Consider the following 27609-nt stretch of genomic DNA (forward strand, 5'->3'; position numbering starts at 1 on the left):
AGGTTTTGTGTATTTGTTTTGGAATTTATTAGAGATTGCTTTATAGTTCTTACATTCATGATTATCTTTTCTACATATTTTAGTTAGCTATTGTTGGAGTATAAGATTGATACTTTGATCAAATCTATGGCTACGAAACTGAATTCTTTTATGTCAGTTTATTCTGTTGAATTTTCTGACTAAACTATTGTATTTACTCCATTTAATTATTATGAGTTTTTAGTAGTATTACTGTTTTTCTTCTCTTTATGGTACAGGTTTTGAATGCTACCAAACTACACAGTAGTAATAGAGTCTAACCTTTGCTTTTTCTTAATTTAATGGTAATGTTGTTGTGTCACTGTTGAGCATAATGCAGTTATTCTTTATCAGTTTATAATATCTCTCTTAGCTCACTACGTTTTGCCAGAAATAATACATTAAATTTTATCAGACATATTTTTGGTGTCTGTTGATCATTTCTTCCGTTACCCCGTTTATTTTACAGTCACAGATTACCTGACAGTAAGCTATGTTTGGAATACTTGATACTGTAGTATGGCATTAATTTAACTCAGTGTTGGATTTTATTTCATTAATATTTTAATTTATATTTTCTGTGAAGATTATCTATTTCATGCTTTAGATTTTCAAACTTGCTGAAAGTAAATATTTCCTTCCTTGTATCAGTCTTGTAAAGATTTCTGTTCTATACATATCCCTTTTCATTTTAATCTTACCTGTTATAGTTTTAACTACACATGCCACTGAAGTGCTAGGAAGCAGTTTGACCAAGTGCTTTCTTTGATGTTTTAATTTAGTAATTTTTAAAACTTAGTAGTATAATGCATACCTGTTTTATAATTATAATAACTAACACTTAAAGAAATTGTGGTAAACAACAAAACAAATTACTCAGCCAGTTCTAAGTGAATAATTCAGAAGTGTTAAGTATACTCACATTGTTGTGCAACACATCCAGCACTTTTTCCTCTTGTAAACCAAAACTATACTGTATGTCCAGTGAACAGCAATTCACTATTTCCCTTCCTCGTAACCTCTGTCACTCACCATTTTATTTTCTGTTTCTGTGAATTTTTCTACCTTGAATAACTCCTATAAGTGGAATCATACAGTGTTTGTATTTTTAAGACTATCTTATTTCAGTTAAAAAATAATCCTCAGGATTAATACATGTAGCACATGACAGGATTTCCCTCTTTATAAGGTGCAGTAATACTCCATTGAATATATTTGTCACATTTTGTTTATCTGCTTATCAGTTGATGGACATTTGGGTTGCTTTCACCTCTTGGCTATTCTATGTCTTATTTTTCATTTTCAATTTTTTTTCAAATTTATGTGGGATCATGGAAGAAGATGAGAACTTAATTTTGTATTTTCTAATAGTTAATTGACAGTAATTTCATAGTCTGTTTGAAGTGCTACCTTTTAATTTAAAAAAAATGATCTATTAAGACTTATGTGATGGCTTGGCTTTTACCAGCTTTTTATTATAATAGGACTTTCCCCCTTTTTAAAAAACACTTTTACGTAGTTAGGAGGTCTTACCTTTATTTCTTATGTTTATACAAAAGAATAATAAATTGGGTTTTATTTTTGAATGTATTAATCTTTGTATATACATTTGTATGACCCTAATGCCCATATACTAAAAGTAGCTATACTAAGCAGTGAATTTGAAGGGGATTAATGGCATTGTGTGCTTTCTACAATAGATTTTAAAACTTAAATACCATATTTTCGCATCACATCTCATATTCATGTGTACACACACATTAATGTTTATATGGATACACACACGTCTGTACTAAGCTCTACTAAGTTGTTAAGTAGAGAACATCTGTGTAGGATTTTGTGGTTTGCAAACTAATTTTATATGTTTTTCATTTAATTGAGTGGTGGTCTTTTGAAACAATTTTTTCTATTTCTAAGACTGCAAGTAACCATGACTTCCTTACTTTCCTCCTCTTCTCTATAAAATTCTAGTACAGAAGTAAAGTACTTTAATGAAGAAGATAAGAGCAACACTGATACCTATATAATGTTCTTACTGGTTTATTACTAGTCTTCTAGGCGGTGTTTGGATTTGAACATCTTCATACAGGATGAAGGACCCACAAATCTGGAATTTTTTTTTAGTTTTCATGCGCTATTTAGTGCTCTTTTATTTTGTTTTTGTTTTTTCTGTTTATATACTTCAGGTAAACTGGGAATGATTTAAAATTTAGTTCCTTCAGGAAATGCCAAGTAGAATTTATATTGGGGAAGAAGGATAATATCCCCTAAACCAGGCCTGTTCTAAAATTTGTGCCAGTTATATTAAACTGTAAGTAGTATTTTATATTTACTAAAGTATTTTATATTTACTTAGTTGGAGAAATCTTAAAGGGATATTACATTATCTTTTTCTGTTCTTTTAACTCATAATAATAAATATATAGACTTAAGAAATATAAACAGTAGTGGAAGATACAGAGTAAGAGTTGAAAAAAATCTCCCTTTTATATTGCAAGTATAAAGTTTAAATGTACATACGGTAACTCTATGCCTTTTTTCTGTATGTTTTCACACATGTACATATGGTATATATTAATGCAACCACATTTTTGTTTTGCTTAAATGAGACCATTATAAAAATACAGTAGGCTGGATGTGGTGGTGCACGCCTGTAATCCCAGCACTTGGGAGGCTGAGGCAGGAGGATCATTGCAAGTTTGAGACCATCCTGGGCTACAAAGTGCTAGGCCAGCGTGAACTGCATAGTGAGACCCTGTCTCAAAAAGACCAGAAAAACCCCACAAAACCCAGTAGTGTCTGAAACTTTGTTTTTAATTAATAGGCTGTCATACATTCTTTACATGTGAATACACATGTAATTATCATACTGCCTTTAATAGTTGTGGAATATTTGGAATAGTCCTTGGTCAGGTATCGTGACTTGTTTCCTGATTTATGGGAAGTTGGGTTGTTCTTAATATTCTGCCATTGCAAGGTTGCAGTTGACTTTGCTTGATGTGTGTGTATCCATATAGACGTTGATGTGTGTGTATACATGAATATGAGATGTGATGGGAAAATATGGTATTTAAGTTTTAAAATCTAGTGTAGTAAAGCACACAATGCCATTAATCCCCTTCAAGATACTTCCTCCCCTCCTTTTTTTTAAAACCAGGAATCTAACTCAGGACCTTGCATTTGCCAGGCAGGCACTTGTGCCACTGAGCTATGTCCCTGGCCCTTCTCCCTCCCTTTGAATACACTTGTCCCATCATTATTGCCACTGTCTGAAGCAGTTCTGGAAGTCCCCTTTCATAAGTGTCTGTAGCTGAACTGGCATGGCTGCTTCAATATCCTGAATCAATTTAAAACACTTACTTTTCATGGTTGTTTTGACTTCGGAGAAGAGCCAGAAATTACACGGTGCCAGAGTCAGTGAATAAGGTACATAAAGACATACATTTAATGTTTTTACAAACCTTCTTTTCCTTTGGATGTCGCTTGATAACACCATTTACTCCAGTTTTGATCACACATTGTGAAGACACTAATCAAAAAGGACTTCCAGAACTGCTTCAGAAAGTGGCAAGAATGATGAGATAAGTAAGTTTAAAAGCAAGGGGTGTATTTTGAGTGGGATTAATGGCAGTGTGTCTTGCACTAATATTTAATATTTAAATCTTCATCTTGTACTCACACTTCATTTGTATTTCCATATTATGGGTAGAGCATATTTCTAGTGGTAGAAAATGTTAAACCAAAGGTACATGGGTCTGTTCTTACAATTGCCATTTTATGATATATTTGTTAACACCAAATTTTTAAAACTATAGTGATTTTGCAGTGGTGTACAATCTGCAGGGTCAGGTATCAGCTTTCAAGCCCTAGTTATATCTATTTTCTCTGGATTGCCCTTCCGTTAATTGCTTCATCTATAAAAGCCAGATCAAATGACAATTTTCTGCAGATGTTTGTAGTACCTCGCATACTGACTAGTTATAAATAACCTGTCATATTTTAGTGATTGGTTACTATGTGCCAGCTACAGCTGTAATTGCTTTATGTATGTTATCTCATTTAACTTCACAACCCTAGCAAGTAGATAATGTAATCAATACATTTTGTAGTTGGAAAAATTAAAGCAAAGAATAAAACCACTTGGTATGGTCAGAATAGATGGTGGAAGCAGAGTGTGGGCAGATTCACATCAGAATTTGTTTTCTTAGTTTCCATGCCCCACTGTTGCCTGATTACCCTTACCTGGCCTCTCTAGTAATTTCTGAAGAGATATATGTTGTATAGAGTGCAGCACTCACTGGCTCTTTCCATCCTGTGTTTAGGGCTGTGAGAATGATACCTTGCTCTAATTTGTGTATAGCAATCTACTCCTACCCCCAGCACAGCTCATTAGCATGGCCAGTTTTCTGTCCCATCTTAGTGCTGCTGTAAACTTCATCTCAGGAGAATTCATTTGATTGCTCTTGAGACGGGTTTCAGAGCTTCTGAAGAGTATGAGTAAACAGTGTACTACGTATCACCATTTCTGAAGCATTAAATCAGAATACATACTTTGTAGAGGACCTCTTTTGTACACAGTTTAAAGTAGGAAGAATGCTGTTTTAGACTGTGCTATACCTCTTAATCCATGTTATCAGGTAGCATGATATATAAACTGAATCTCTCAGAGCCTCCCACAAGAAGAGCATGATAATACTTTCCTTCAGTAGGGACAGGGTGACAGTGGATATGAAAACATTTGTGAATTTAAAAGCATTTCATAAATACTAGTTTAAATTGAAGTATGAGGAAGATTAGAAAGTCTTGGGAATTGGAGCTACTACTGACTACTAAGGCACTAAGGTCATTTTTTAATTTAGAAAAATCTTATTTTCCTTCCCAATTTAATATAATTTTTTTGATTGAATGTATAGATTGCCAGTAAAATTTCTCAGTTGTAATTGTGTATGTATGTTACTTACTTTAGGTGGAGCTGACATTAGCACATGATGAAAATGAAGCATTCCATAATGAATCCACAAATGTTGGTTGTTTGGGCTAGAGATACACTTTTAAGATTACATTCTGGATTTATTAGATTTTTAGAATTGAAATGGAATATATTTTTTAAGTTACCTAGAATTTTAAAATGTATGATACTTTGTCAAACTGTTAATAAGAGTAATGGAAAACGCACACTCTTCTAATTTCCTTTTCTGGGAATGATAAATTAGCAAACATATTCCTAGTATTTCTCTGCTGTAAACTTAGCAAATAATACTAGAGTTCTAGATAAAATGGCACAGTAGCAAAGAAAAGATGTGACCCAGCCTTCCTTCCTTCCTTTTCTCCCTCCCTCCCTCTCCTCCAGTCCTCCCTCCTTCCTGTACTGAGGATCCCATACTGGGGATCCTATACTGCATAATGCAGTGAAAAAAATAATTTAAGATCTGTTTTGGATGGTACGGTGTGCGACAGAACAGTGAAAACCACACTGGCAATTTTGGGTCTTGAAAAACAACTAAAAGCTAAAAGGAACTTCAGTTTTATTAGTGTAAAGTATATGAATCATTCTTTAACTAGTAATGAGTAAATGATAGGAAATTATATTTGACTACAGTGACTAGTATTTACTCAATTGCATTATAAAGGCACATAATTGATTTTAAGTTTTTAGAACCAGCATACTAAGCCCATATGAGCCTAGAAGATGGGCTCAATTATTAAAAGACTCCAAGTACATGCATCACATTTACAATACTGAAATGATTGTAGATGTGCTATAGTATCACTTTGTCTTTACTACTGCTACCACTATTGGGAAATTAATATATTCCAGTGCTGCATAGTTTTTAGAAACTGAAGTAGAAGAACTGTGGGGATTAATTCCTGGAAATTAGGATGTTGCATAGATTACAAATACGGCTTTTTATGTCACATGCATAATTACTTGTTGATTGGCCAACACTATGGATTTTGCATGTTAATTCTGCACTCCATAAAAGCTGATAGGAAACTTTAAAAAAAAAATTGCTGTGAAAAATTTGGAAATACGCATACATTCTGAGTTCTTCCCTCCAAATCTCAAAAATATGATGTTTCTGGTGTAGGGCGGAGGCTACACTAAAGGTATCTGTCCTTAAGGTAGGTGCCATGTGATCAAGGAGAGGCATATCTACTGGAGGAAGGGAGTGTCTTCTGGAAGATTGGGGGAAGAAGAGAAGGAAATTGAAATTACCATCATCCTTTACTTACTACCTATGATGGTAGCTTTCCCCTCTTCATTGGGGACATATTCAGTCTCCCTCAGACAGTGGTGGTAGAAGGAAGGAACCTTAATTTGATGCTGTGTTAAAGTCAGATTTGTATTGTTTAAGTTCTTAATATAGGCAAAATGTTTTTGAAAGCTTACTGTTAGCTTTAAGAAGTGGTATTTTGAGGAGGAGATTTCTAAAAGTATGTTTTTCTAATTTGATCTTTTAAAATAGAAAATCTGATGGCATTATGAGTATTTAGGGATTGACAACAGACTGCAAAAGACCCTAAGACCTGGGTATTATACAGTGATTCTGCTTGAATTGTACATAGTTTTTCTAAGCATGCTACAGTATTGAAAAAATAAGATATGCAGATATCTTTACTTCACTATGACCATTTTACTGGAAATTGTGAAATTTGTATGTGGGGGGGGTGGGTTTCTCAAGTACATAAAAATAAAGTGTAAAATTATGTTTGGCACTGAAGTTACATTTTTAAACATTTTGCAAACTGTTAGTTACTGTACCTAGCCTTCCAGTAATAGGACTGATTTCACTAGAAAAAATTGGCATATATATTTTTGAAGAAGGTAGTTTACAGGTTTTTCAAAATACTTTAGGTAAGACATTGGTATTAGAAGACTTGAAAGAGATAAATATGGGTCAAATTTGATTCCATAACACATACAGTGAGATACCTATTATACTCATAAAGGCTGATAAATAGTGCCATCTATTTCCTCTCTTTCTGTCTGTCTGTCTGTCTTTTTGAGACAGGGTCTCACTGTGCAGTTCACGTTGGCCTTGAGCTCACTTTGTAGTGCAGGCTGGTCTTGAACTTGGAATGATCCTCCCAAGTGCTAGGATTACAGACATGTGCCACCACTCCCAGCTTTCTTCTGTTTTCTTATGTTGTATTACTTTTCGTTGATTTGGTAGTAACTAGGTATTTGAAATTTATGCGGAGAGTTCTGAGTGACTGTAACATTTCTAGTGTCAAGATAGCTTTCTGATGACCAAAGAGATAACTTCACAGTTATATGAGAGTGATATTTTCTGTCCCCTGCTACCCCAAATACTGGAGATTAAGCCCAGGGAATACTGAGTTACATCATCCTCAGCCCTGTTTAAACTTTTGGATTTTTGTTTCTTTTAAAAATTAAAAAAAAAAATAATAACAGTGAAGACAAGTCAGAACAACCCCAAAACAACAAAAAGGATACATGACATCAAAACAAAATGATAGGAGTTAACAATGGTTGGTACATTACATACTGTTATCATCAACGAAGTTGCTCAGTCCTCCAGACATAAGAATGTAAGATTGATCAAGCAGTCAAAGACAGTAACAAGTAATAAAAAGAAAAAAAAAATATTGGAAATTATGCAGAGCTTCACCATACAAGATGGTAGGAGTTCAACAATAGTTCTTATACTGCATATTGTTTTCAGATCAGTCATTCTGATTACCAGATTCAAGCGTGCAAAATTGCTCAAGAAACAAGAAAATTTTAAGCATTGACTGTTCCTTGCGGTAAACTACAGACATCAGTAATACACCTATCCCAGCTATCCTTGTATATACATATAAATTTTTTTCATTTTAAAGAGAAAAGAAAAAAAACCCAAAATAACAAAAACACATAAAATGGCATAGAGAGCAATAAAAATGATACAGAATTTCAAAACATGGTGATAAGATTTTTTTTTTTTTTTTTGGTTTTTCTCTAGTACCAGGAACTGAACTCACGACCTTGCGCTTGCCAGGCAGGCGCTTTTGCCGCTGAGCTAAATCCCCAGCCCGGTGATAAGATATTAACAGTGGTTGTTATTTACATAATGTTATCTTCAAAATGGTTGCACATATAACCAAATATATAGCATGCAAGATTGATCAAACAATTACACATTAACAGTTCCTTTCAATAAACCAACAGATACTAGTAGTACAATTGTCCTAGCTATCCTGTGTTAAACATACACATATTTTTTTCCTCTTCCTTCTTTCTTTTTCCTCTTCCCTCTTTCATCCTGGTCGCTTCTTCCTTTTTGATCGGTTTCTTTTCCCTTCCACAATGTCTGTTGTACCTTTCAGGTTTTATGTACTCTTTCAGGTTCTTATAGTAGGGAGGAAATACGATGTTTACACATGGAATCTGATTTATTTCGCTTATAGTATGGTCTCTAGTTGCATCCATTTACCTATGAAAGCCTCTAGTTTATCTTTCTTTATAGCTGAGTAACACTCCATTGTATGAAAATACCACATCTCTCTTATCCATTCCTCAGTTGATGGGCATTTGGGTTGTTTCCAAGATTTAGCTATGACAAGTAGTGCTGCTATAAACATAGGTGCACATATATCACAGTGGAATGATGTTTTCAGTTCTTGTGGAAAAATACCCAGGAGGGGAATAGCTGGGTTGAATGGGACCTCTAGTCCTAGTTTACGGAGGAATCTCCAGACTGATTTTCACAGTGTTTGCACCAGTCCACACTCGCACCAACAGTGGAGAACAGTTCCTTTTCCCCATTGCCCCTCCAGCATTTGTTAGGAGTTGATTTGATGATAGCCATTCTTTCTGGAGTGAGATGGGATCTCAGTTTTGTTTTAATTTGCATTTCTTGAATGACTAATGACATTGAACATTTTTTCATGTACTTATTTGCCATTTGTATTCATGTGAGAAGTGTGTATTCATCTCAGATGCCCATTTTTGTATTGGGTCTTTCAATTTTGTGGACCTCATTCTTTATATGTTCTAGACAGGAGTCCTTTGTCTGAGGGACAGTTCGCTAAAATTTTTTCCCAATTCTTGGGTTTTCTTTTCACCCTGTTGGTGTTTTGGGGTTTTTTTTATTTGTTTATTTTGTTTTTGTATTTTGAGACAGAGTCTCACTATGTAGTTCAAGCTGAACTCACTACATAGCCCAGGCTGGTCTCAGACTACAGTGTCTTGATCACAGGTGTATACCAGTATGCCCGGCATTAAAACACTTATTTTGATACAGGGTCTTGCTTAGTTGCTCTGTTTGGCCTTAAACTTGCGATATTCCTGTAGCTGGGAGTACAGGTCTGCATCACTATGCCTGGTTTGAGATTAATATTTCTTTGTTTTGTTTTATTTTTGTTTTGAGATGGGATCTCACTGTGATGCTTAAGATGGTCTTTTAACTGTTGGGCTAATGTTCTCACCTCATGTCCAAAGTAGGTGGGAGTATAGTCACATGCCACCACATCTAGCTGAGATCGATATACATGAGGGTAGTGAAGAAATCCTGTCTATATACACTTGGAGAGTTTTGGAATGTCATAGTCATGCTCTTGAGATTCTCTGTGTGTGACAGCCCCTAACTGTCTTGTCTGTGGTGTGATCAGGGTCAGGACAGTGGAAAGGCCTGCTCCACTTGACATTTTCTAGCCTAGCCCTTCGTGGTTAGACAATTGAAGGCAATACATTTCTTAATTATGAGTTTGAAAGAGTAGTGTTTTGGTAATTGAAATAATTGCCTTAGGCAAGTCATTCAAGGTTAGTTATGAATAGATTAGGCTGGAAATAGCAGAGTGATAACTGTTATTTTGATAATATACTAATTGGACCTTGATGTCAAGGACCTCAGACCATCAAGGAACCAGAGAAGCAGAGCCCAGTGAGTATGATGTTATTCCGGATACTTGGGTAGTTTTTACATCCATGCTCTTTGTACATTTAGATTTAAGATTTTTCTTATAGTTTCAACTTTTATTCCTGGTTGTCTTCTCTGTGTGTGTGATTTCTTCAGATGACAGTTAATGTGTTGCTAACACAATTGAAAATGTCTTATCACTACTAGTAGTAGTAGATTTAGCTTATTTTAAAACAAAAACATTGAAATAAGTAATTTGTATTATTATTTGCATGTGTTCATTTTTATTTATATTTGAAAATTTTGTGCAACACAGACAAGTTTGGGAGGTGGATATTTTAACAGTCTTATGTATACAGAGCCTATTGTGAAATACTGGAAAAACAGTGAATTCATGGTGTGAGCTATCATGGATAGAGATAACAGTGTAAGAGTCTAGCAGACACTGGAGATGTGAAAAGAGAGACCAGCTGCTTTGCTTCTTTCTTTGCTTATTGTGTTACTTATATTTGGACAAGACTGTAGTTAAATTCTGTTTTGTACATGAGACACATCTGAGTGAAATATTTTGTATTTAAATACTGTATGGTGACTGTCCTAAGTTGACTTTTAAATTTTATTTATTAGATTAGGTAAGAACATAACAGGATGGTAATTAATCACAGAAGAGGAAGAAAAGCATTGAAGATTGTAATGTTGAACTTGGTCAAAAGTCATGATTGAGTTCACCTGGATTACTTACTTTTGGAGGTAGTTTTTTCTTTGTTTTAGTTTATTGGTACAGCTTTGATATACATAATAATCACATTACATTCCATGATATATGTTAGTTCCTTTTTTTCTCCCCCTCTCCCTTTCCCTCCCTTCAACTGCTTTTCCCCTCTTTATTTACAAAACTTTGTTTCCATTTTATCCTTTTTATCTGTTTATTCTTTTCCCTTCCTTCCCCCCCCCTTCCCTTTCCTTTTGAACAGTTTCTTCCTATTTCACAGTATTATATATTTTGGTTCTTATTTGCACTTTGAGTTTCTCACACCAGAGCAACAATGCAACATTTACACATGTGCCTGATTTATTTGAGTATTGTATGAAGGTCCATCTATTTAACTATAAATTTCTTGAGTTTATCCTTTTTTATGGCTGAGTAATACTCCATTGTATTAAAAAACCACATCTTTTTATCCATTCATCAGCTGATGGGTATTTGGATTGTGTCCCAAGATTTAGCTATTAAAAAGAGTGACAATATAAACATAGGTGTGCATATATCATTGTGGTATGCAGCAAATCATCAAGAAGATTATACACCATGACCAAGTAGGATTCATCAAAGGGATGCAGGGATGTTTCAGTGTACAGAAATCAATAAATGTAATAGACCATTTTAACAGAGACAAGGACAAAAAACCATATATGCAGAAAAAGCATTTGACAAAATCCGACACAGATTCATGATAAAAATCCTATAGAAAATTAGAATAGATGGTCTTTTTCTCAATCTGATCAAAGCCATCTATGACAGACTAGCAGCCAACATCATACTGAATGGAGGTAGACTAATTTCCCAGTTGATACTGGAGTTTGTGATGTTTGCTACCTGATAAGTAGTCACTAAATATTTATATAAATGAGTGCTTAAAATACGTTTATGGCCAAAAAAAAAAAGGTAATAGCAATCTTAAAAAGCTTCTTAGGGCTTTAAAAAATACTAGCCTTTGAAAAATTTTATTTAAGCAATAAAATAAACGTCTTAGAATATTTATAAACAGTACATACCCTCCTTTATATTTGGAATTTAGAGGATGGCCTTTGTACTTTTTTTTAATTTATGAAGTTACAGTTTTATTTATCTTTAACTTAAGCTTTGTTATCTAAGTCTTTCAAGTATTCTTCTACTCTGTATAGAGATGTGTCTATTTTTATTGTAGAGATTCTGGTCAAAATTAATTCATAGTTTTTAATGTTATCCTCGGAATCCTATTTGGGGTATATGTCAAGAACTGAAGGCGGGGCATGGTGGCACATGCCTGTAATCTCAACTGTGTAGGAGGCCAAGGCAGGAGGATCACAAGTTCCAACTGAGCCTGGGTATCTAGTGAGACCCTGTCTCAAAAAAAAGAAAAGAAAAATAAAAAACTGAGATTGTACTGTAAATGCTGGTGTGGCATCGTTTTCCCTTTTCTATACATAAAATGTCTTTATAGTGATGGAATAATTACATTTGTATTTTAGGCTTTAAAAATGAATAATTTGAAAGTAAGTAAGTTGGATGACAAGAGATACATGTCAAGAATTTATTTATGAGAACATACATACCCAGATATTTCGTGAAGAATAGTTCTTCACAATTTAAAGTTAAAGAACCTATTAAACCTGGGTGTGGTCTTGCCTGCCTGTAATCCCAGAACCTTGGAAGGCTGAAGCAGAAGTCCAGCCTTGGCAATTTAGCAAGTTAGGGACCTTCTGTCTCAAAATTAAAAAAAAAAAAAAAAAAAAAGGTGGTGGGCTGGGAATGTGGCCCAATTGAAAGACCCTGGGTTCAGTCTCCAGTATTAAAAACAGACAAACAAAGCCCATTAGAGCTTAGGTATAAGTTGTGTTTTAGTGTTTTTTTTTAAAGCGATATCATTTGACTGATTTTTTTTTTTTTTTGAAGAGAAAAGAACAAAAACAAAATAACAAAAACCAAACAACACAGAACAATAAAAGGGATACAGAATTTTAAAACAAGATGATAGGAAACTAACAGTGGTTCTTGTATTACATATTGTTATCTTCAGAGCAGTTGCTGTGATGACCAGATAGATATAGGCATGTGGGATTGAACAAACAATTAAACATTAACTGTTCCTTTCAGTAAAGCAATAGAAATTAGTAGTACAATTATTAGTACTACAATTATTAGTACAATTATCTTAGCTCTCTGGTGTGTGTGTGTATACGCATTTTCCCTTCTTTCTTTCCTACTTTCCCTCATCCCAGTTGTTCTTTCCTTTTCACCAGTTGACTGATTTTTTCTCCAACTACATACATATTGATAGACTCTGCATTGTAGCTTGCATTTTTCTTCCTTCCTTCCTTCCTTCCTGCTCTCCCTCCCCTTTCCTCCCTCCCTTCCTTCCTTCCTGCCTTCCTTCCTCTAAGTCATTTGACATTCTTAATCTAGCAAAAATAAATTTATGCAGTTTTTGATAAAGGGCAGAAGTTAGATGGGAGGAGGTGTAATGTTTGATTTGACATTCCTTGAACAGTGAAGACATGGTGGAACTAAGTAAAGTCTAGATATATATTTTATGGCTAATGCAGATTTCATGTCTGGATTTTTAAAATACTGTAGACTTGGGTCAGTGGTACTTGGTAGGGAAGCAGGCATATTCATTCACTGTTTGTATAAATTAGTGTACAAAGTAGTTGGAGGATAATTTGGTAATCTGTATTAAATTTTTTAGTACATGTACACTTCAAGAAATTTATTGTATGACTATATATTCAGGCATATACAGAGCACATGTCCAAGATTCATTGTAGCATTATGAAATGTTAGAAACATTATAAATACCAGCAATGGACTGAATAAATACATCATAATTTGGTCCTTTAGTGAAAATTTGAGGAGCTGTCAAAAATAAAAAAGATCTGTATATACTGCTCTGAAACAGTTAATCATGGAGTCCTCCATTTAAAAAATATGGGGCTGCAAAAAAATACTGTTATCCTTCAATAATCTCCTGCATCTTTGGAGAATTGAGTCCAAGACCACCTTTGGATACCAAAATCCATGAATGCTTAAGTCCCTTACATAAAATAGCAATCATTTGTATATAACATATTTGTATCTTCACATAAACTTTAAATCATTCTGTACTACTTAATACAATGTAAGTATCTGTACTGTATTGTTGAAGGGATAGCAAGGGAAATGTTTATAAATGTTCAGTACAGGTGGATTTTTTTTCCTTAAATATTTTTGGTCTATGATGGATAGGACACAGAACCTATCAAAATAGAGGGCCAACTGTATAATACTTTACCACTTGTATAAAACAAACTTATACCAAGATAAGACTGAAATATGTTAACACTGGTGGTCGTGCCTCTTAGGGGTTGGTGAGAGGCTTACTTTCCCTGTATATGAATGTATTCTTGATGTTTTGTATGTGCATGTATTCTTTTTGTTTGTTTGTTTGTTTTGTTTTGGTTTGGTTTTTGGTTTTTTTCTGGTACCGGGAACCGAACTCACGACCGCTGAGCTAAATCCCCATCCCCGTGCGTGTATTCTTTACAGGTAAAAATCGTTAATGAAAAGGAAAATGTATTGGTAATGAAAAGAATGTTACTAGGCTACATTAGATATACACCTCATTTTATTGCAAGACTGGTTTCAGAGAGATACAAGGCAAAATCATGGGGATGTGCATATTGTTGTTTTAATAATGTGTGAACTTTCTAAAATTTTACCAGATTGTATTAGTCTTTTAATTTGAAGTCTTTAAAGTGTATTTAGTATCTGTCTTTATTTATTCTTGGTCTAGGCTACTGCACATAGTTTCAAGTTCTTTTAAACTATACCTTGGCTTACGCCCTAGAAAAAGAAAATTTCATACATTTTGAGAAGTGAAATGGTTTCAGGTTTTTTTTTTCTACTGAACTGTTTTTGTGTGGGTGTGTGAAATCATTATATTTGTCCTACTACCAATTATCTGTTTTTGTGTGTGTGTGTGTGTGTGTGTGTGTGTGTGTGTGTGTTTGCAAATGTGGATTTAAAAGCCTAGCCATTCATTAAATAGAAAAAATGTAAAGAGAAGAAAACTTTACACAGAATTGTTGATTGAAAAAAAGTTTCATTAGGGAGACAAATGGCAAAGTCTTAAGTCATGCAAAAAAGGGTTCCTTGTTTTTCAGCACATTTCTGCATGTTTTTCCTTTCAGTTTCTTTTTCCTTGCTAAAGGAAAGCAGTGCTGCTTCTAGGTATTAAGCTATTTCTGTCCTTTTCCCACTTCTTAATGTGAGGCTTCACTCAGTACATTTTAATCTTGTTTTAGTCAATTTTTTTATGCATGATTTTAAATTTTTTGGTGTGTTGGTTTACATTTGTTTGCATAGGTTAGCATGTTAACTGTTACTTGCACTTTAATATCTTTGTCACTGGCAAAAAAACATGAAAGTTTTGTGCTAGTGAAATCCTTGTAGACAATTTGTTTGCCTATAAGATGAGGCAAAGGTGGTCACCTTTAGAATACTAGGTCTGAGACATATCTGTATGAATCACCTTGTTTTCATATACTTTTGCCTATTTTGCTGTGACATGGTTCATCAGATTAACAAAACATCCAGAAAGCAAAATTAATGAGAAAAATAATTATTTTGCTATACTGTGTAAACAAAAATTATAGAAATTTTGAAATTTATACTCTGTTATTGAATATTGAATTCCTCCAGCGTCTTATTTCAGTGACTAAAATTACAGTCAAAGAACAGATACTTCTGGCATCAAAAATTGTTACGTACTAGTGGGGAAAGGGGTATAACTCTGTGGTAAAGCATATGCAAGGCCCTGGGTTTGATTGATGCCAGCACCCTGCTCCCCAAAAGTCATTACTTGCGTTAAAAGTGTTGTAAAAGGAGTTAGGATGTGTTACTGGATGTCAGTGGTTCTTTTATTCATGCATTTATTTAGTGAATAAATACTTCGTACCCTGCTCATGCAGCCACTGCTGACCCTAGGTCTGCATTGGCAAGAAATATTCCTGCTTTCATCAAACTTCTAGTCTTTAAGAGACAAATAGTAAATAGTGTATAACATTCATGTTACTGTAGGAAAGCCATAATCCCATACTTGTTAGTAAAAACTGTGGCTGGGCTTGTAACTGAGTGGAAGAGTGAATTCCGGGACTTTGGGTTCCATACCCGGCACCGCCATAAAAACAAAAACTTAGCAATAAATGTCAAAAAATGTAGAAGTATCCCATAGCCTATAATCAATCATAGAATAAAACGGAAGGAGAAAGTGGTGTAGTTCACTTAAGTTTTAGGAGGGGCCTGATTTTTTTAATCAAATAAGATTTGGGAAGCTTATTCTTAACTTAAGAGAAAAATGAATGCTGCAGTATATGGGTTCCTTTAACTCAACCCTGTCTTTGCTTACTTGAACTGGAGGAAGTTTTGAGGAAGAGAAAGTTGTTGATGATTTAAGTCTAGGATGAAGAATGTATGTAGCTGACCTAGAAGGTAGGAAATAATGAAAGCCAATTTTCTGGTTCTGATATAGGACCTTCAAAAGATAGAGGGAAATACTATAACTCCCAGCCTGCTAGATGTGTGCCAAACTTGTGTTCCCCAAAATGGAAGAGTGAATTCTGAGGAACAGTGGAGGTTAAGAGTAAGAAATTTTATTGAGAGAGACAGAAGGGGACCCAGAAAGTAGGTTGCTGAGCCCACTTCTCAAAGGAAATTTTTACAGAGCAAAATCACAAGGTGGGTACAACAGGGATAAAACTGTGATCGACCAATAAGATTACAAATATAGCCTCTTAAGTAATGTTGATCCAGTGGCGAAGCAAGTCACGTAGAAGTGTACATGTAAAGAACAAGGACCTTTTTTGGAAGAGATGGGTCAGGAGGTCCTGGTCACTCACTGGGGTTATTGATGCCTGTTCAGAATACTGATTATAGTATATTGTTTATCCTTCACGGAGGTATGTAGGTGGTATGTAGGTGTAGTCATTCCACCTTTATCTTGAGGCCTGGCCTTCAACGAATGCGCCTCCAGCCACAGTTGTGATGTGTTCTCATCCTCTGCACTGACGTCCTCGGGGGCCTAGCCCTGTCTGACTGCTTGTAATATTTTTACCTAACTTAGCAGTCTATAATAGTTGCTCCTTATAAAACAGATCTTAAGGATGGGTATTCTTTGAGAAGTCACCAAATGCTGAGCATGTTTTCATACATAAGTGAACACATTAGGTGTGGTCTGAAGAAAAACATTGTAGTATCATTTTTTTGCCATTCATTCTATGTAGCTTTTTGAATCACACATTTTTGAGTTGGAATTTAGATTTGATTCTGCTATATAACTGTGTGGTCTGAAGCTTGGTGTCCTTATTTACAAAAAGAGAGTGTTATCACTTGGAGAAAGTGTTCTGCTTGATTCTGAGGGTAGAACATGGAGCTAGCTGCCTAGAATCAAATCTTAGCTCCTCAACTAGATTAGTTTACCTGAGAATAATTGGGCAAGTTTATTAGCCTCTCTGTGCCCTAGTTTTCATCTATGTAAAATAGGAATAATAATACCACTTTTTAGGATTATTGTGAGAATTAAGTGAGTAAATATGCACAAAGCATTTTAAATGGCATATTATTCTCTAGTACAATAATAATGCCACCTAAATACCTGAAATTATGTAGTAGGACTTTATCTCCTTTCATTTCATATAACCTGTTAATAAAAAGTACTGTCTATCATGTTGATTGTACCTGGAACACTTTCTGGTACATCATAGATGTGCCAACTTTCTTGTAGTTGTGTTTTCATTGTCAGGAAAAAGACCATTTTTTTGGTTAGTAAAAGAAATTAAAGGCACAGCCAAAAAATGACGGCATCATAGTATATAATGCCTTGTTTCAGAAATCGCAAATCAGTTGAATATTAATATTGTTTTCATAGGTAGTTACAGATTAGTTTATAGAAAACGGGTTTGCCATTAAAGATGATTATTTCTAATATTTTCAAGTCAATAACTGCACTATGTCTGTTAAGCAGCCCATTTGCTTGATATTGCAGATAACAATACCTTGGTGAATCTTGCCTCCTTTGCATCTTTACTACAGCCATTAACCTCACTACAGTGCTTTACTAAGAATAGTTTGCTGCATAACCCACTTCAGCCTCTTTTGTTCATCCAGAAAGCCAGACATATTAAATAGCTTTTGATATATATATGTCTAATTATTTCATTTTTGAAAATGTAGGATTTTAAAATTTGAAATAGTAAAGTAAGAGAGTTTTTTCCTATTGAAATTACTGATAAAAGTTTGCTTTGGAATAGAGCTTCTGTATCTTTAAAAAACACACACTGAGTCACCCCCCTGCCCTTTTGGTAGATGCCTGGCTAGTCAACAGCTAAGCTGCTTTAGGCATGTAATAGAACATTCCATTTCCTGTTCCCTTGCTGACACAGAGGAGTGTTCCTGCTGGCAATGATCTAATCACAGTGCAGTAAGAAACATGGCAGTTTGATAAAACATGGTGGAGACAGCGGCTGAAATGGAAGCATATGTTCTAGAAGACATTCTAGAGGTAGGGCTAGATTTGTTAATGAAATGAAAGTTGAAATCTGAACAAAGAAATCTTATCTGCTGGAATTATTTTACAGATGAATAGATTAGAGGAGAGAGCAGCGAGAGGCAGAGCATAAAAGCAGGACACGGTCAGACCTTATTCTGTGTGAGAATATGTCAGATTTACATGATTGCTAAAGAAGTCTAGATTTATTTTGTTTAATTCATGTTTCATAAATTGTGGGTGGATTTTGATAGGGAAAAAAGGGAGAGGGGGTTTGGACTTAATAGAAAGCCTTGTACTGGTGGTGACCTTTAGATTAACTCATTAGAAGGTGGGGTCTGCAAAGCAGCTTTGAGTAGGTTTAGTATCTTATGTCTTAGAATTCATTTACATATCTAAGCCTAATGCTGTGCTTGCAATTAACTATTAAATACAGCTAGTCATTTTAGTTTAAAACTAAGTATGTAAGCCTAGTTGGTTAATTTAGATGGTACACTCTGGTTCTGAATTTTTCATGTGCCTTTGATCATTATAAAAATAAAGCATGAAATTTAAAAAGCCCTACAATTTAAAATACTAGTGCTGAAGTGCTGCCAATAAAATTTGCCTGTAATTTAAGTCATGTGAATTTTAAATTATTTTTTCTGGTTGTATTAGTTTTAAGAGAAACTGAGTATAAATCAGTTCAAGGAAATACATGTCAAAGTGAAACTAATTGATTTTGATCTTGGTTGTAGTATACTACCAAAAAATTTATATTTATAGGCATAGATATATAGATCCTATTTTTTATTGGGGGGGTCTACAGGGTTATAGGTTTGTGTATGTGTGTGTGTGTATGTGTGTGTGTGTGTTTTCCTTCATTAAGAAAAAATGAATTCACATAAGAATCTTCATGGTGGTTAGTGGTATTCTTAATACTTAAGACCGTAAAATAATTTTTATTAACTATTTCACTGTCTTCTGGAAGAGATTTCATTGTGGGGAGAGGCTGCAAAGGGAAACCAGGCTGGGTTAGCAGGAGAAAAAAGCCTATGCGCATTATAAAGTGCTGCATGATCAATGAGCATTTTCTGGAGTCCCTCAGTGTGTGCCTGAGCTGACATTGCAGCAAGTCCCATGGTGGTTCTGCAGAGTGAAAACTGAGTCCATTTTATCATCTACCTCCGTGGAGACACCTGCCAACACACACTTCCCCTCTCCAGAAGCTATTGTGTGAGTTGAATTGTGTGGTTTAATTTCTGTTCTTTTTCTCCTTTAAAAAATTTTTTTTGACACAATTAGTGAGTTTCCTGAGTTTCCTTTAAGATGTTCTACTTAGAAACAGTAGTATACACTTTCATTAACAGACTAGTAATTACAAGTGGTCACATGGCACTTAATGGTTCACATTTTAAAATAAGATAATGAAGTTATAGTGGAACATTTTAATTTGCATCTTTAAATTTTTGTTTTGGATTTTATAGAAGTATGCTTTATAGGTTGTGAAAAATCTGTTAGTTTAAGTTACTTAAAATTTCAGCATATACACAGGTCTTAGAAGGGCGTGGTGTTACATGCTTGTAATCCCAGCGTGCGGGAGGCTGAAGCAGGAGGATCCTTGTGAGTTCAAGACAAAGTGAGCTCAAGGCCAGCCTGAACTGTACAGGGAGACCCTATCTCAAAAAGACAAAAAAAAGTCTTATTTTCTAGTGAAAACCCCACTTGAGGATAGTTTTGTGCATTAAATACAGTTTTTTAAAATGCTGTGTTAACCATTGCTTTTCATTGTTTCTATTAAAACTGTAAAGTTAAGATTTTCTATTTCCTCACTTATTCATTGTTACTAGTTATTAAAATGACCACTACAGTTTTATTATTCTCATTTTTGAGCTATCTTTTTTTTTTGGTTTTTCTCCGGTACCGGGAACCGAACTCACGACCTTGCGCTTGCCAGGCAGGCGCTTTTGCCGCTGAGCTAAATCCCCAGTCCCTTTTTGAGCTATCTTAATTTGGCTTCTTCATACCTGTTGCCCTAAGCCATATGAAATAACTAGTTTTCTCTTTTAAAATTCTAAGATTTAATTTAGTATTTCTCAATAATTGATAGACTAGATGTGAAAACTCTTCAAGTAATAATAAAAGGATTATTTTTCAAAATTATGAGCACTTATAGTGACCTAGTGCCAAAAATAAAAGTACAAAGAATAAATTTGCTCTGTCTCCAAAGTGACACATACCATTTTGTAAAGTACCTCACATAGCAAATAGATACATTATATAATGAGCTTTCCAGAAAAAAATACTTTGAAGGGATAGTTCCTTACATAAATGTCCAATAAATGCAATTCATCTACATACCACAATGGCAGTTATGTCATTATACCTAATTTTGAGCTATTTGAAATTTATTACCATAATTTTCATCTTTGTGGGTTTTTTTTACTGAACCTAGAGAATTTTATGTAGATTTTTCTGAAATTAACATTGGACTCCTGTTTTTTTCTGTCTTTGTAACTTGGTCCTTTGAATCATAAATTTGTAAGGGATTCTCATACTACATCTGGGTAAAAAGGATGTAAATGTAGTACAGACAAATTCTTATAGTCTCATAGCAACTAAAAAGTTTAGCTAACTAAATTATTTGAGTTGATACAAATAATACTTTCGCATTCAGCAAGAAATTTGGAATTAAGGTAAGACATATAGGATAGTTGTATGTCCTAATGCCATACTCATTTATTGAATACTAGGGGTGCTTGGCACTTGAAATTCAGTGCAGTTAGTATAGCTAATTTTGTTTCTGGAAGGTGAAGGAACAGAAAAAATGTATCCACCATTGGTATTGTAAACAGTCTTGAATTTAGGATGCATATAAATGCATATTTGTGTTTTAATATTTTACTTCATTGATTCCATCCGAATACTTTAAAACTTGCTTTTAGCAGTGGCCTTAGGGAACTGATACTCCTATATTCTGAAAACTTGAGTCAGTACATGTCCCTTGACTTAGGCACCTTAGGTTGTCATTTTCATATGTGTCTGTTATATTTCTTTATGAATGGAGCTGTCAAGAACATCCATTTTTATATTTTTATCCTTTAGGATTTTTAATCCTTACTACATTACTATTTTTATCCTTACTATAGGTATATACACATATATTCAACATACACACTTAACATATATCCTTACATGTACTATGCATCCATGTTTCTATTACTGCTTTACACAGTGTGGAAGCTCTTATTTGGAATTCTAGTTTATTCTGGATGGATGATGCGGAAGTTGCACCACTGAGTTCATACACTGGTTTTGGAAAAATGCATGGGAGATTAGATGTGTAAAAAGACATACTTTTTTATTTTAATCCCGAAACTTAAAAATTTTTGAGGACTCAAAAGACTTTGAGTTATGTCTATCAGCATTTGCCATATTAGAAATTAAAAATCAGAAAATACAAAATCATTTACAAATTAATTCATTTAAAAGTGATTTATACTAAGCCTGTTGTGAAAATACTGTTGTTAAAAAATTATTTTCCAAGAGAAACTAGACAAAAGTGATAGTTTTACTTTTTGCAAATATTTTTGAAGTCTGCTTTAGTAGAAGATAGATTGTCATCTTTTATATTCACTGTTGTAATAATGTTATTTTGGTTGAAGTGTCTGAAAAAAATCTGATGTCACATAGAGATGAGGGTAAAAAAAAAAGAGAATATGGGAATAGCTGTTTCAGATAATCATGGATATTCTTTTACACCACTCTTCACAGGTACAAGTGGTAGTTTCTTAAAAGTTAGTTGCAGTGTAGAACGTGATGAACTTTGTGTGAACTTTGTGTATTGTGATAGATTAAAACTTTGTGAATTGTGGTAGATGAACTTTGTGTATTGTGATAGATTACAATCCACTGCTATTCTATATTTTTTAAAGAAAAACATTTCTTTCGTATTTTCCAGAAATTCTAGTTATACTTGAAAGCTTGAATTTTGTCATTAATGGCAAAGAACACGAAGGTTTTTTTGAAATGACGGGTTCATTTTATTCATTTTGAGAAAATGCTTAACAGATAAGTCTGAATAACTAATCCATCAAAGTAAAAGTGTTACATGAGAAAAAGTGACAGTTTCAACCACATTTTGTTTTTTTCTTGAGATAACTACCATACTTAGGTATGCATCAACTGGAATGTTTCCCAGTTTCCCAGTTTGTGACATAAAATACTAAAAAGTCATATATACTTAAGGTTGAAAATTTTAAAGACTAATATTTTTACTGATTCATAAGGAAAGCTGGCTTTGTGAAATGCTTTGTAAAAGATTGTGAGTGGCTGGGTGTGGCGATGCATGCCTGTAATCCCTGCGTTTGGGAGGCTGAGCAGGAGGATCCCTGGAAGTTTGAGGCGAGCCTGGGCTCCATGAATCCAAGGCCAACTTGAATTACGGAGCAAGAACCTGTCTCAAAAAAGCAAAAAAGATTGGGAATGTGTGGCAGAGAAGAATATACTGATTATTACTAACTAGTGTACATTGGTCTTGATTTGTATTAAAAAGCCAGCAGATTTACTGGTCAATGCTTTTGGTTTTTCTCCGGTACCGGGAACCGAACTCACGACCTTGCGCTTGCCAGGCAGGCGCTTTTGCCTGGTCAATGCTTTTGTATCAGTGTGGTGAAATAGATAACTGCCTTAGTATTGTAAAATAATTTTGACCTCACAATCCCTCTAAAAATTTAGAGGACCCTCATCTATGCCATGGATCACACTTGGGTAACATGACTACACTTGATGCAAGTGTATTTTTTTACCATTTTATTGAATTTATTAATTCATCACATACCCCCAACTTCTCTAATCTCTTTGACATCCTCTGTGCCATCACTCTACATTCAGCTACACTACAACAAATTTAAGAAGCAGGAAGAGCGTTTGTATGGTAATTTGCATGTTAATTTAAATACTACTTTATAAGTCATATCTTCGAATTTCTGAAAGCAGGAGTTTGTAGGCTCCAGAATGAAGAAATAAGTAGAAAATTGTGTTGCTTGGAGAATAACATTAAGTAATAATAAAATTTTGATATTGGTAAAATCACATAATTAAAACCAACATGAGTTTGTAAATTTTGGAAAATACCATGTATTGCAATTTTTGTGAGTGTTTAGGAGGGAGTTCACAAGTTATAACTGATCACTCATTTTGGCAAGTGAAACATACATGAAATATTTGTAAACTTTGAGTATTTTTCATTTGAAAGGCTATAGGTCTTTCTTTATCCTTCTAGTCATATCACAGGGGCCACTTTGGTTTTCCAGACTAGTTCAATTTTATGTGTCTATAAAAATGAAAAATAAGATTCAGATAATACATATATTCATTTACCTAAAAATGAAGGTGTTAGTCTGCAGTTTGTTTGTATTAGCTGTCACCTAAACATACAGTGTGTGTTTAAATTTTTAAAAAAATTACTGCAGTAAATGATACGTTGACATGAATTATTCTCAAAATACCCATCTTACTTCACACATTTACCCATCCTTGCCCTTTCTGAAGCCCTTTCTGAAGCCCTTTCTGAAGCCTTTCCTTCTGTAAGTACTTTCTTGCAGGTGTCTTTACTTTCCCTGCTGTGGCTGCCTTGATACCCTGAATCCATTCACGTTTCTCTCTCATGGTCATTTTGATTTGGGGATGGAGCTAGAAGCTGCGTAGTGCCAGATCTGGTGAATATGGTAAATGAGGACACAACATAGTATTTTTATAAGCCTGCCTTTCCATTGGATGACACTCAGCAATAGCATTTATTACATTTTTGATTGTAAACACATTTATGAAAGGACTTCTAGAACTGCTTCAGAAAGTGACAAGAATGATGGGTTTATTTTATTTGCGGTGAGATCCAGTATTTGGGAGGGGGATTAATGGTAATGTGTCTTTTAATAATACATTTTTAAAAACTTAATTGTTCACCATATTTTTTTTACCATATTTTTGATGAGTATCTGTATAGTAGCAAAATTGAGTCATGTAAAATTTACTTTGTAATTTCCTGTTATGTTTGTATTTATACAAGTATACATATTTGTTACAGTTTTCTTTGGACATTGGCATTGGAATCAGCAATGTGTTTCTTATAGCAAAAAAGAAATGGCAGTAACATACACACATCTCTCTGTCTTTCCCCTTCTCAAAACCCAGTTCATTTTGAGTATGGCTTAACTCAATTTCACATGGACTTTATCATTTCATTTTTGTGAAAACTTTTTCTATTGAAATAGTGTCTAGCTGGCACTAACCTTGAATTTGTCCTTTGCCAGTTCCCCTGTTCCTGTCATATGTTGTGTTTGTAATTTACTTCCTGCCATTATATTAAGCTAGTTTGAAAAACAGAGTTTCTAAATTCCCTTTTTTTTAGGTCTTTTTGAGACAGGGTTTTGCTATACAGTTCAGGCTGGTGTTGAACTTACTTTGTAGACCAGGTTGTCCTTGAACTCCACTGATCCTCCTGCTTCAGCCTCCCAAGTGCTGAGATTATAGGAATGTGCCACCACCTCGCCTCTAAATGCTTATATTTTATTTAAAAATGCTAGTTTAGGGTTGGAACTGTAGCTCAATGTTAAGCTGCCTGTGTAGTATATAAAAGACCCTCACTCAGATTGAACTCTTGTACTGCAGATCAAAAAACAAAAAAGGGAGGGAGGGAAAGAAGGACTGGAAGAGAGAAAGAGATAAAACTAGGAATTTTCCAAAAGTGTATTCAAGTGTTCACACATTGAAAAGTACTTCTTAAAATTTTGTGTTACATTTGTATAATATTTTATTAGTTTTTCAGATATCATTCTCAGTTTCTCTCCAGTTTTTTTGTTTTCTTCATGAAATAGTAGAAAAGGTCATCTCTGAAAATTCATTCTGCTAAATGTCTAAAATATTAAGATTGGATGCTACATGTATAATTTTTTAAAAATTCGGCAGCTCCATTTGTCAAGTTTAGCTTTACAACCCCTAGCCTAAACTGCTTGCTTTCACCTTGTCTCTTACCTAATCTTTCTGTTCCAGTTGTCTACCTACTACTCGCTCACTGTCTTCATTGTTTCAAGTTCTATTTGCATCCCACCCATTCCCCTGGGTTTTTTCTTTCTAGACTTTCTTTCTCACCGTTTTGTGCTTTGAAAAAGTAAGGTGGTCACATTTAAAAATCTGTATAATTCATATTGTATCTTTGATTGTATGAGTATATGCTCTATAAGAAACTACACAGGCAAAATCAGTTAATTAACACCAAAGGTAGCAATATAGTACTGAAAAGTATATGTAGTATGCATAGATGAAGTTAAATGACAGTAAGATTAGTAAATTTGGAAATTTGGAGAATTTTGAGATTTTTGTAGTCTAGTTTAGTTGACATACTAGATGATCTGCAGAAGTCTTTATTTCTGGAAACTTAGGTCTGAGGAAAACATTTCTCACAATCCTTATAATGGATGTTTTTGTGAAGTGTGATAAAAATATGGTAAATGGTGTTGCCGAGTGACACCTAAAGGAAAAGGCAGGCTTGTAAAAACATCATGGAATGTCCTTATCCACCTTATTGACTGAATTTGGCACCTTACATCTTCTGGCTCTTTCCCAGAGTCACAGTGATCATAAAAGGTAAATGTTTACAATCAGTTCAGGATATTGAGGGAGCCATGCCAGCACAAAGACACACACGAAAGTAGATTTCCAGAACTCCTTGAGCAAGTGGCAAGAACATTGGGTATTTGAAGTAAGGAGTATTTTGAGAGGAATAAATAGTAGTGTGGCTTTTACTGTAAGACATTTTTAAAATTCTAGCAGTCACTATTTTTTAGTTACATTGCATATAATAAAGTCAGTTTCTACCTCTTTTTATGCCATCTAGTTCTTTATTACATACTGCCCTAGGTAAAACACTGAGTAGAATTGTTGGTGTTGACGTCCTTGCCTTCTTCTTGAGTTTAAGAAAGAAGTATTGTCTTTCACCATTACGTATGATGTTATCTATATTATTTTCTTCTTAATTCCTCTACCTGGGTAAGGATGTTTTCTTTTATTTCTAGTTTGTTAAGAATTTTTATCTTTCAAAAGTGTTAAGTTTTGTTTGGTTCCTTTGAGATGATCCTAAGCTTTTCCTCCTTTGTTTCATTATTGTATGGATTACATTAGTTGATGTTTAGATTTTAAACCCAACTTTTTTGTGTTCTTGGAATAAACTCCGCTTGTTCATAATGTATGACTTTGTATATGGATGGACTTGATTAACTAATACTATGTAAAGGATTATTGTTCTTTACAAGCATATTGGTCTTTGTTTTCTTACCTCTTAGACCATTAGACCAATTTTTGTATCAGGGAAATGCTAACTTGATAAAACTTCTGTTTTTTTTTTTTTTTGGTCATTCTGAGATAGAGTCTTGCTTTGTAGTTCAGGCTGGCCTTGAGCTCACTTTGTAGCCCAGGCTGGTCTGAAACTCACAACAGTCCTCCTGCCTAAGCCTCCGAAGTGCTGGGATTGCAGCTGTGTGCCACCAAGCCTGGCTAACCTGATAAACTTGGTGGGAGTGATGAGGTACACTCCCGTTGTTCTGCTTTCTGGAAGTTTATGTAAAATTAAATCTTTGATTGAATTGACTAGTGAAGCCATTTTCCCCAGAGTTTTGTTTGTGGGGAGGATTTAATTAAAATTTTAGGTTCTGTATTAGATATGGGGGCTCCTTTCTGCTTATTATTCTCTCTTACTTTAGATTTAGTTTGTTACTGTTTTTCTGGCTTTTTTAAAATTTATTTTTACTTTTTTGAGACAAGGTCTCACTGTGTAGTTCAGGGTGGCCTTGAACTCACTGTGTACTCCACACTGGCCTCAAGCTCACAGTGATCCATCCTCCTGTCTCAGTTTCTCAAGTGCAAGGATTATAGGCATGCGCCACCATGGCTTACTTGGAAACCTAGATTATGATTTTCAGTATTTCTTTTCACTAATAACGTTATAAACTAAATTTTTCTGTATACATGCTTTGTATGTAAACCGCAATATGCTGTTTTTATTAGTATTCACTTTCAAATCTTCTCTAACTTTGCTTGTGTAATTTTTCTCTTCAGTTTATATTCTGCATTTCTTAAACTGTGGTTTCATTGGAAAAACACGCTCTAATACAACTTTTGGGCATGCTTCCTGTGCTCTTATGATGGTAATATTTATATCCTGTCCTTGAGAGAATTGAGAAAGTTACAGCATGTTATCTATGATTCTATCCTTTTGGAGAAGGAAGTATTACAGTATACATCTAAAATGTCCCCCCAAATTCTCTTGTGTGTGGGAAGTGATTGCCTCATGGTGATACTAATTATATTTGAATGATCCTTTAGGGGCTGGTTGGAGGTGAGCCTTTGGAAGGCATGACCTGGAAGGATATTTTTTTGTGCCTGAGTCCTCCTTTCTCTGCTTCTTGACT

The 27609-nt window shown here is 34.4% G+C and overlaps 1 protein-coding gene across 6 annotated transcripts in view; it reads left to right on the forward strand.

Moving 5' to 3' along the window:
• Positions 1 to 18086: 18086 nt before the first annotated feature.
• Positions 18087 to 27609, forward strand: part of Ankrd17 (ankyrin repeat domain 17) — a 116494-nt gene continuing 106971 nt past the window's right edge. For 3 of the 6 annotated variants that reach the window (XM_005392764.2, XM_005392765.2, XM_005392766.2), the window contains exon 1: positions 18088 to 18178. In XM_005392764.2, the coding sequence (XP_005392821.1) occupies positions 18125 to 18178 (54 nt within the window). In that variant the 5' untranslated portion in view covers positions 18088 to 18124. Of the gene's footprint in view, positions 18179 to 27609 lie in introns of all 6 variants that reach the window. The other 3 variants (XM_005392762.2, XM_005392763.2, XM_005392767.2) reach the window with 2 other exon arrangements.

This window comes from Chinchilla lanigera, unplaced genomic scaffold (genome assembly GCF_000276665.1).
Source record: "Chinchilla lanigera isolate Chin_1 unplaced genomic scaffold, ChiLan1.0 scaffold00046, whole genome shotgun sequence".
NCBI classification, from domain to species: domain Eukaryota; kingdom Metazoa; phylum Chordata; class Mammalia; order Rodentia; family Chinchillidae; genus Chinchilla; species Chinchilla lanigera.